Source organism: Ascaphus truei, chromosome 9, assembly GCF_040206685.1.
Source record: "Ascaphus truei isolate aAscTru1 chromosome 9, aAscTru1.hap1, whole genome shotgun sequence".
NCBI lineage: Eukaryota > Metazoa > Chordata > Amphibia > Anura > Ascaphidae > Ascaphus > Ascaphus truei.
This window is the reverse complement of record NC_134491.1, coordinates 20,916,886-20,926,978: the sequence shown is the minus strand read 5'-3', so window position 1 is coordinate 20,926,978 and position 10,093 is coordinate 20,916,886. Positions and strand designations below refer to the sequence as shown.

Here is a 10,093-nt window from a genome sequence, read left to right as displayed (position 1 = left end):
GGTTATACTGTAAAATGCCCGCTGCACACATGCATTGCATGAATGCTCCCACTTCTAAGACCAGCAGATGGTTTTTTTTTTTTTTTATAAAGCTTGAACCAGTTAATTTCATATTTTTTTTTTTGCCACTGAAGACTACGCTTCTGTTACTGTCCGAGATAAGATTAGGCCATAGGACTGCTTACACCGAGTGGCAAAGGGCCATATTTACTAAACAGTGCCAGGCGGTGTCTTATGGAGTAGCATCGCTTAGAAAATGCGGCCCTTCATGTCAGGCTGCACAAGAGCACGATTGTATGAATACCCTTCGGCAGCGATAGGGGATAAGCCGTAGTTATAGACCAACATGGTCATTTTCAAAACCCTGAGCGACACCTGTGTCTGTTCTGGGAGTAGCTGCAGATCCGTCTTTCATTTCCTTGTGAACGAGTAGCCAACAGGGCAGTGAATTCATGGATATGAGTTTGTGGGTGTTTAACCTCGCCTGAGGAGGCGACCGGTATTTTTGGGGGGTAGGAGGGAGGGGTAAGAATCATGTTTTTATGAGTTTTGTAAATCTTGACTCTTTTTTACACCTTGGTTTTTGTAAGCTGAAGTTTCCTATTAAAACGTTGAAAACAAACATGTCGGCTGTATTTCTTACATTTTATTTACTTTACACAATCACTAGCGCAGTTTTGCAGTAACACCATGACTTCACGGGTTGACGCTTATTTTCACAGTACAGTGCAACATGCGAGGGAACTCAAAGCCATCACCAGGTCTCAAGACACCGACTCCAGCAATCCTTTCGACATGGTTTGCATTCTCTAGGCTGCTCTGTGTAACTTCCACCCTGACGTAGCATAATGCAGTGACGCTGCTGCATCAAACAAGAGGGGCGAGTATGGTGGATAACGAACTTCACACGGCTGTAAATGAAAAACGCAAAGAAAATCAGTGACTTGTCTGCTTATCACTAGAGGAATATTTTAAAATGCATATTTGTTTTGTTTATTTGTTCCCCATGCCATCTTATTTGACCTGTTTGTGTCACGGATTACAAAATAATAAATAATTCTAAGAAATAAGCCCAAACCCTAAATTAATATGGCTACTCACCCACCTCTCCATTACTGATGATTATAAGGGTTTCTCACTAACAACTTGCAATGACAAGATGTAGTCTGCATGGAAGACAGCCCTGCCAGGTGGGGATAAGCAACACTAGGAGTTGCCATGTGGATAATCTGCAGCAGGCTTTCAGCCTTTTTAAATACAAATTAAAGGGTGGTGATCAGTTTTTCCAGCCATCATACTAAACATGTTTTAAAGATCTTTCATTTCCAAGAGGAACTGCACCTTTAATACTTTATTGGATTGTGTTGCAGGTCTGTAAGAAGGATAGACTTTGATTTGACTCTGCTCTTGTATGACCTTGCTGGAGGTCATTTTAATCTCTGTGCCCCAGAGGTACCAGATACAAAGTCAGGGGCAGGTGCATCTCGTGCTGCCACATACAACACTTAATCCAGTCAGGATAATATTAAGTATTTTTTTTATTTTTATATATATATATATATATATAGTACATGTGAACAGCATCTGTATACAGTTATTGACTTCTAGAAGTGCAAAAAGCTCCAAAATAGACCCCTGCCAGGTCTGTTGTACCGAGTTCTCCAAGCCAGCTTCTCATTTGAAACTGCTCATCCATGCGTTCCAGGAAGCCGCTGCTAATCTTGGGATTTGGTACCTGACAGTAGTAGCAGAATTAGGGGCCTTGAATGTGTGGTGATACTCGGACAGCTGTGTCAGTGGGTCATCTCACCGAGGCAGTCTGCTTTACATCACCGGCTGAGGTGCCATCAAGTCGATATCTGTCAGATTTCGGGCTACCCAAACTCCAGCGGCAAACAGCCCCAGGTTCATAATCAGGTTTCTGCAAATGAGAAGCATCAGACAGTCATCAGAACCATAGCACCACGAGGAGGCCCCGACAGTGTGTGCCAGTATTACTATATTACGTGTGTGTGTGTTACATTATCTCATCACACACATATATACACGGGAGAATAAAAAAAAAATATATATATATATATATAATACACACACACGTGTGTATATATACACTATACCAAACACACACGTGCGTGTCCGATAGATATACATACACATACACCCTTCTCTCTGACCTGCGGAAATCGTTCTTGTCGGTGATGAACCCGTACGCCGCCCGGGCCCAGCCCCGCGACTCTTCCCCGCTCCCTGCAGCCTCTCCGCCCGGCACCATCTCCATCTCACACACCGATCGCTACGTCACTTCCGTGCACTCACACTGCTTCCTGTTCCCGGCAGTGACCTCTGGAGGAAGAGCCGAGACGTCACCAGTTACAAAGCTGCAGCTTAGAAGAGTATATGCATGCAATCAATTGGCTAACATACATCTCATAAAGATATGTATATATATATATATATATACATATAAATAATAAAAAAAATATATATATATATACATACACACACACACACACACGTGTATAATATATATATAGATATTGTATGTGTGTGTATACATATATATGTATATATACACACACACCATCTGGATCCTTTGATTGAATAAAAGCATGAAATAAAATAAATTGGGTTTATTCACATAAAGAACACACACAGCTTGAATGACCAAAATATCACAAATAACACATACTGAAACAAAATAATATAGTCCTTGAACGAAAGTTCTTAAAATGCAGGTTCCAGGTATCAATTCCCAGAGCGGGGTTGATACACAAACGGAGTCCTTTGGCTAGGACGCAACTTGCCAGCCCTATAACTCTGCCAGATGAAATCATTTCGTTCTGTCCTTGCACTGCCACTGTAGCTCAGATGAATCTTCTTTACATGATGGAACTCTTAGATGGAACTGATGAATCTTCCTCTCTGACTGACCGCATGACTTTTTAAAAACTTTCACATGTCCCATTTTTCAGTCTGCAGCGAATCACTGCGTGGGAATTTCCTCCCTGGCCACTCACATACTTTTGCCAGGTGGATACTCCTGGCCTCAGAACAGTGACTGACCATGTGCAACAAAATGTCATCTTCCCCCACTTGACACTCGCATCACTAGACATCTGTCAGGCCAAAATGTTCACCTCTCCTCCCCAAGTAACACCTTACAATGTCTCCCCAGCCATGCCGGAGTCAACTCCATGTGATGCCTTAGGCCTCGTTCAGGGTGCTGGCTTCGGAGGGAGGGCGTGCTTAAGTGCGGGCGGGCGGCCGTCCGAAACAATGTATTTAAAGTTAATTGTGATTGTCAGGGTAGCAGCTGCCCTGTCTCCGAAGTACCGAGTTGACGCTGGCTACAGTTTCAATAAACAATCCAAGTTGTTTTTTGAAGCTGCAGCAGCGTCACTGGTACCTCGCCAGCCAATGAAATCATTCTTGAGAATGATTTCAAGACAGCAACTTCGATTCCTAACCTCAGGTCTGTAGTCCCGCCCCCTCCCAGGCTCCTCAACTCCTGAAAAAGTCTGCTGGGGAGGATGTGCACACATCGCCCAGCAGACTGCCGCTCGCATACGCGAACGCCCGCGCTCCAACTCCTGCCTCTGGCACCCTGAACGAGGCCTTAAAAGTCCTGAACTTAAATTATGACTCACTGTACTGGTGAATCCCAAATGTGTCTGCTAACAAAATGTTTGACACCTCTACGTCCTGGCCTTTGAAGCCGAGATGAAGAGCCCCCTATACTTCCTATGTAAATGGGGTTCATAGCCATGCTCAATGACTTCCTCTGACATTCCTTCAAACATATCAAGCTTGGGGATGGTTAAAACCCATTCTCTTTTCCCTTATTCAAAAACATTGTTACCATAATTCATACATTTAACACATTATATTATTTTCCCCCTGAACCCCTAAACTGGACCCTGGGGTTCGGACATATCCCGGGACCTGGAATGTAACCCAGTTCCATGCCCAGTTTTACTGCCCTGGTTTGTGCTGAAGCAGGGGGATTTGGCTGTGAGCTGCAAACTGCGTTCTAGGGGGGGATTTTGTCCGGTGATCTGTGTTTCTCATGTTCTCTGGAATGTTTTACGTAATAACATTAAAAGTTATTGTGATGATGACGAAGTCCCCAGGCCACCAATTAAAGCATTATGCCCAGCTGGGGGGCCCCTGAGTTATAAAAGGTGACTGTGGAGTGTCAGTTCTGCGGGCCACGGCTGACTGCAGTCCTAAAATGTATTTTAACCTGTCTAAAATGTGCACGTGGGGAATAGTGAGTGTCAGCTCTTCAACTCAATTGTGGTATATAACTGTTGGTATAATAAAGATGTATGTGGTTTTACTGTTCCAGGAGTGCCAGCCAGCAGGGATGTGCAGGGCATGAGTTTCAGGGGTGACTTTCCGGTAAAATGTTGTGTTTAATAACAAACAACAGGCCTAAATCGTCCGAGTCTCTATCAGCAGAGTATGGCCCGGGCAGTGGAGACATCTTTTGCTACTTGCAGTTGAGCGGTTTCGAATGCACTCCAACCTGCAGCACCAGCCTAACAATGTTTGAGGAGCTTTGTCTTAATTCCCCTAATCAGTAAAAGACAAGGCCTCTATTTTATACATCTATTTTTCTCCCTAGCACCCAGCAGAGTAGCGGGTTTATACATGAGTGGGAATCGGACCTCGATAGGGTGTTGGACCCCGAGGAATGGGGAGACACCTTTGAGGCCGCCTCAAAAATTTCTATCTGCACGACCATCAAAGAAAACACTTACAAGGTCCTATACCGATGGTATTTGACTCCAATGCGGCTCTCGACGATGTTCCCTGGGACCTCCCACATGTGCCCTAGAGCAGGGATGCGCAAACTGGGGGGGCACGAGATTTTTTTTGGCGTGGCAGTTACAGAGGCCCCGCGCTCTTCCCCAAAGCATTTAAATTAAATGCCGGGGAGCGCGCACGGCGTCTGTAACTTACCTTGGCTTCGGGTGACGCGTTGCCATGGCAACACGCGTCAAATGTCACATGACCCCACCAGTTCCTAGGTAAGGTGGGGCGCAAGCACTGGGACTGAGCAGACAGGGGGGGGCGTAGCGCAGAAAGGTTGCGCACCCCTGCCCTACAGGATGTGGTCACCGGGCAACTTCGTTCACATGTGGTGGTCGTGTCCTCAGGTGGCTCGACTCTGGGTAAAGGTGCACAGGTTGTTTCAAAAGGTTCTAGGTTTCACATGAAGACTAAGCCCTTGGTCATGTCTACTAAATATGCCTTCTCAGGACCTGGATCAATATGTACATACACTAATCTCGAACATAGTGACAGTGACAAGACGTTCCGTAGCCTTACACTGGAAAGGACTGGACCTCCCCACTATGAGATAGATGGTCTATCCTTCAAGTGGAGAGAATGACACGTTTCATGAGAGATTCTAGAGTGTGTGGCCCCCGTGGCTTATATATCAGAGCATATAGGGCTCCGCGATCCAGACTCTGGGTGACTCCTCGGTATTGCTTTCAGTTTTTCTCTGTGCAATATTAACCTGTTTGTACCACTCCACGTCTAGAGAGCAACTGATGGCAACTGACCTATACACAAGTACATTGAATCAAACTCTGTCCCAGGCCCCAGGACGCTTGTTCCCACCTGAAGTGGTCTGGATACTGACTCACCTGTGTTTACCTGTACTGTAATTGGCACTTATCAATCTTTATCTTTGTTAATATAAACCAATGTAACTGTGCTACCGATCTGAGATTTCCTACCCGCCCCTCTTCATTTTCTTGTTTCTGTAAACCTTTACCCCAGGGGTCTCCAAACTCAGTCCTCAAGAGCTGCCAACAGGCCGGCTTTTATGGATATCCCTGTTTCAGCACACGTGGCTCAATCAGTGGCTTAGTCTTTAATTAAGCCACCTGTGCTGAAGCAGGGATATCCATAAAAGCCTGTTGGCAGCTCTTGAGGACTGAGTTTGGAGACCCCTACCCTATCCCATCACCCCCATCTACACCACCACTTTTTTTTTTTGTTTTTGTGTGAACTAATTTCTGTAATGTGCCAAAATATATTGTAAAAGCAATAAAATAGGGGTATTAAAAATAAGTCATTCAGGTTTGTTTCGTAAAAACAAAATGCGACAAGTATTTTCTCATAGTACAGAACTGATTTATTTTAAAAAAAAAATACAGTATGTAGGATATTGCTTGGTCTGCAGCTTTAAAACCAACCCCAAATAAAACACAATGATACTAAAGATCATGGAATACACCCATTGTTTTAGGAGCTTACACCCAAGTGAGAAAGGCAGCAGCAGCGATCTCAAAGATGCAGAGACGCCGGTCTCCCCGTAGCGCATGTGCACGTGCTATGCAAATCTAAGGCTGTCTCACGTTTTAATCTGGTCTGTAACTGTTTCATACGCCCATAATATATATTTCCTTTAACTGTGCATGCAATGCCTTGTATATAATGTATACCCTGTTCATTTATGTAACTATGTATTATTTGTCTTATCTCTGTGCCCAGGACATACTTGAAAACGAGAGGTAACTCTCAATGTATTACTTCCTGGTAAAACATTTGATAAATAAATAAATGCACATATGCATTGGCGTCCTAGCGTTTGTTTAGCTGCGAGCTACGTAGCTCTTGCCATATCCTGTACTACGGACGCAGCCATGTGACATAATTATATAACACATCATGGGAATAAGCGCTTGCGACGTATATTGAGGTCCCCTTGCCAGTGGCACAATTACATCTATAATAGTAAGGGTTTGATCTTGCTGACATGGTGTATACCAGGCCTGCACAACTCCAGTCCTCGAGGGCCGCAAACAGGCCAGGTTTTCAGGATATCTCTACTTCAGCATAGCTGGCTCAATTAGTAGCTCAGTCATACTGAGCCACTAATTGAGCCAGCTGTGCTGAAGTAGGGATATCCTGAAAACCTGGCCTGTTTGCGGCCCTCGAGGACTGGAGTTGTGCAGGCCTGGTGTATACCTTTTTATAGACCAAGCTATCGGCTGGTCGTACAATCCGTATCTGATAAGAGACACATACTGCACAACCATCAGTTTCTGCAGGATACACATGTGTCAGCTTACTGTTTAACTTGGAGACTAAGCAGGTGTAGGTGTATTGTATATCTTTATTTATACAGCGCCATTAATGTACATAGCGCTTCACAGTAGTAATACACATGGTAATCAAATAAATAACAGACAATATAAATAACAGATCATGGGAATAAGTGCTTCAGTCATAAAAATAACATTAAGGAAGAGGAGACCCTGCCCCGAGGAGCTTACAGTCTAATTGGTAGGTAGGGAGAACGTACAGAGACAGTAGGAGGGAGTTCTGATGGGGGTGTGAGGGGGTAAGGTCTGAGGGACATGGGTCTGTCATTTCATTAATGTTCTGTCTCTGGAGGGCAGGAGGGGGCTGTGCATAATCACACACGCGTTCCCTGGGTGGGATCAAGACAAGATTAACCACACACACCCCCTTCCTGTTTCTCCCCCATGTGCAGAGTAGTTGAAGCTTGCAGACAGCTGGGTTGTGATTGTCTCAGGTGTCCATGCAGATGGGGTATGTGTGACTGCTTTCTGGTCTCTGCAGCTCTCCACTGTCCCCCCTCGTGCTGTCTCCATGTGGTCCTCAGTTAAAGGGCTTTTAGTATTGATAGGAGTTAGAAGCAGATAAATAACTCTGACTCTGTATCCTGTGGCTGTTCTGTTACTCCAGCTAACTAATGATTTCACTTTATCCCTCCCACAGGTCGTTAAGCAAATGATCTCTTAATTGTCACCAGCCTGATGTCCTGTGTGATCAGTCCGTGCAGGTAGGTGACAGAGGGGGTAGCATGAGTCCCAGAGAATTAACACCCCCTCCCCCCTTGTCAATACACCCAGAGCCACCCACACAGGCTGGAGCAGATTGTCTTTGTAGTGGGATGGGATCAGTTTACACTGAGCAGTAGGGGGGGGGGTGGTTTAGGCGTGTATGGACCCTGGCTGCATTGCATTTCTCCTGGACCCCTCCCCCACATGTTTACTCTGCTAGTCCCTGTCTGTGCTAGCAGAGTGTTACCACAGTAGTGTGGCACAGCAGAGAGCAGTGTGGCACAGCAGAGAGCAGTGTGGCACAGCAGAGAGCTGTGCCAGGTAGGGCGAAGAGCGGGGTCTGTGACAGAGACCCCAGACTCCTGTTGGTGCCAGGCTCAGGCCGGGCTGCAGATGGAGGTGTATCCTGGTACCAGGTAGGGGCTGGAGTTTCAGGGCTGTGTTGGTAACAGTCAGAGACTGTTTGCAGTGTGTAGGGCAAGCATGTCAAACTCAAATGCTAACAAGGGCCAAATAAACAAGGTTTAAGTCTAGGTGGGCCGCAAAAAAAAACAACTTACATTTTCATAGAAACGTAGGTTTATTTCGAAAAGTAGTGTGTGTGTGTGTGTGTGTGTGTGTGTGTGTGTGTGTGTGTGTGTGTGTGTGTGTGTGTGTGTGTGTGTGTGTGTGCGCGTGCGTGTGTTGACCTCACTAACCGAACCAAAAAAAAAGCCAGACGTGAATGACTTCTGAACACATTAACCAGTGTCAGGATGCCCCCTCTTAACAATTTCCAAAGCAGCAATCCCACCTGGGATCTTACCTGATCCGCAGTCCCTCAAGGTACTATACTGGTGGGTAGGTGTTATCTACCTGTCTTCCGATGTCTCCCGTGTGAAACTTGAGTCAGATCTGGAAGAAAGCAGAATAGGTTATTTCGGTGTAGGTATAGTGCAGTTAAGATAAAACAGAGAGAGTGGGTGAGGGTGACAAACAGAGGGTGGGAGAGAGAGAGAGGGTGGGAGAAAGAGAGAGAGAGAGAGAGGGTGGGAGAGAGGGTGGGAGAGAGGGTGGGAGAGAGGGTGGGAGAGAGAGAGAGGGTGGGAGAGAGAGAGAGAGAGGGTGGGAGAGAGAGAGGGTGGGAGAGAGAGTGGGAGAGAGAGGGTGGGGGAGAGAGAGAAAGAGAAGGTGGGGGAGAGGGAGAGAGAGAGGGTGGGAGAGAGGGTGGGAGAGAGAGAGAGGGTGGGAGAGAGGGTGGGAGAGAGAGAGAGGGGAGAGAGAGGGTGGGAGAGAGAAAGAGGGTGGGAGAGAGAAGAGGGTGGGAGAGAGAGAGGGTGGGGAGAGAGAGAGGGTGGGGGGGAGAGAGAGAGGGTGGGGGGGAGAGAGAGAGGGGGGGAGAGAGAGGGTGGGAGAGAGGGTGGGAGAGAGGGTGGGAGAGAGAGAGAGGGTGGGAGAGAGGGTGGGAGAGAGAGAGAGGGTGGGAGAGAGGGTGGGAGAGAGAGAGAGGGTGGGAGAGAGAGAGGGTGGGGGGGAGAGAGAGAGAGGGTGGGGGGGAGAGAGAGAGAGGGTGGGGGGGAGAGAGAGGGTGGGGGGGAGAGAGAGAGAGAGGGTGGGGGGGAGAGAGAGAGAGAGGGTGGGGGAGAGAGAGAGAGAGGGTGGGAGAGAGAGAGAGAGAGAGAGAGGGTGGGGGGAGAGAGAGAGAGAGGGTGGGGGGGAGAGAGAGAGAGAGGGTGGGGGGGAGAGAGAGAGAGAGGGTGGGGGAGAGAGAGAGAGAGGGTGGGAGAGAGAGAGAGGGTGGGGGAGAGAGAGAGAGGGTGGGGGAGAGAGAGAGGGGGTAGTTGACTGACTCACCGGGCCTGTTGGCGGCTCTGTCCTCATTCTCTCTCTACTTCCCCCCCATTTTCTCTCACCCTCTCCCATTGTCTCCCCCTATTCTCTCCCCCCCCCCCATTCGCTCAATCCCCTCTATTCTCTGTCTCCCCACCCATCTCCCTTCTCCCCCCCCATTCGCTCAATCCCTTCTTCTCTCTCTCTCCCCCCTCTCTTCTCTCCCCCCCCCCCACACACACACACTCCCAAATACATATAAAAAATACCCCCACACTCCCGAATACATATAAAAATAACCCCACGCCCCCGAATACATTTTAAAAATACCCCCACTCCCCCGAATACATTTAAAAAATAGCCCCACATCCCCAATACATTTAAAAAATAGCCCCACCTCCCCAATACATTTAAAAAAATAGCTCCACCTCCCCAATACATTTAAAAAATACCCC

At 47.1% G+C, this 10,093-nt stretch overlaps 2 protein-coding genes across 6 annotated transcripts in view; one reads left to right on the top strand and one right to left on the bottom strand.

Moving 5' to 3' along the window:
• Positions 1 to 631: 631 nt before the first annotated feature.
• Positions 632 to 8,733, bottom strand: TOMM6 (translocase of outer mitochondrial membrane 6). Of its 2 annotated transcripts, none has more exons than XR_012803788.1 (4): positions 8,635 to 8,733; positions 2,175 to 2,343; positions 1,736 to 1,921; positions 632 to 911 (listed from the first exon to the last, which is right to left on the bottom strand). XR_012803788.1 is itself a non-coding variant. In XM_075613690.1 (4 exons), the coding sequence occupies exons 2-3, from the start codon at positions 2,276 to 2,278 to the stop codon at positions 1,825 to 1,827; spliced, it is 201 nt and encodes a 66-aa protein (XP_075469805.1). In that variant the 5' UTR covers positions 2,279 to 2,343; positions 8,635 to 8,714; the 3' UTR covers positions 632 to 911; positions 1,811 to 1,824. The 2 variants fall into 2 exon arrangements, 1 of the variants encoding a protein (XP_075469805.1); XM_075613690.1 differs by having other exon boundaries at positions 1,811 to 1,921; positions 8,635 to 8,714.
• Positions 7,465 to 10,093, top strand: part of LOC142502547 (uncharacterized) — a 28,473-nt gene continuing 25,844 nt past the window's right edge. Inside the window, exons 1-2 of one of the 4 annotated variants that reach the window (XM_075613675.1) lie at positions 7,465 to 7,575; positions 7,765 to 7,828. In XM_075613675.1, coding sequence (XP_075469790.1) covers positions 7,803 to 7,828 — 26 coding nt within the window. In that variant the 5' untranslated portion in view covers positions 7,465 to 7,575; positions 7,765 to 7,802. Of the gene's footprint in view, positions 7,576 to 7,764; positions 7,830 to 8,080; positions 8,246 to 10,093 lie in introns of those variants that run through there. The other 3 variants (XM_075613687.1, XM_075613681.1, XM_075613677.1) reach the window with 3 other exon arrangements.

What these genes read in the sequence shown, in the direction of transcription:
- TOMM6 (XM_075613690.1), bottom strand. Translation starts at nt 2,278, where the DNA reads ATGGAGATGGTGCCGGGCGGAGAGGCTGCAGGGAGCGGGGAAGAGTCG. An exon ending in GACAAGAACGATTTCCGCAG is followed by an intron (nt 1,922 to 2,174) that starts GTCAGAGAGAAG and finishes TCTCATTTGCAG; the next exon opens with AAACCTGATTATGAACCTGG.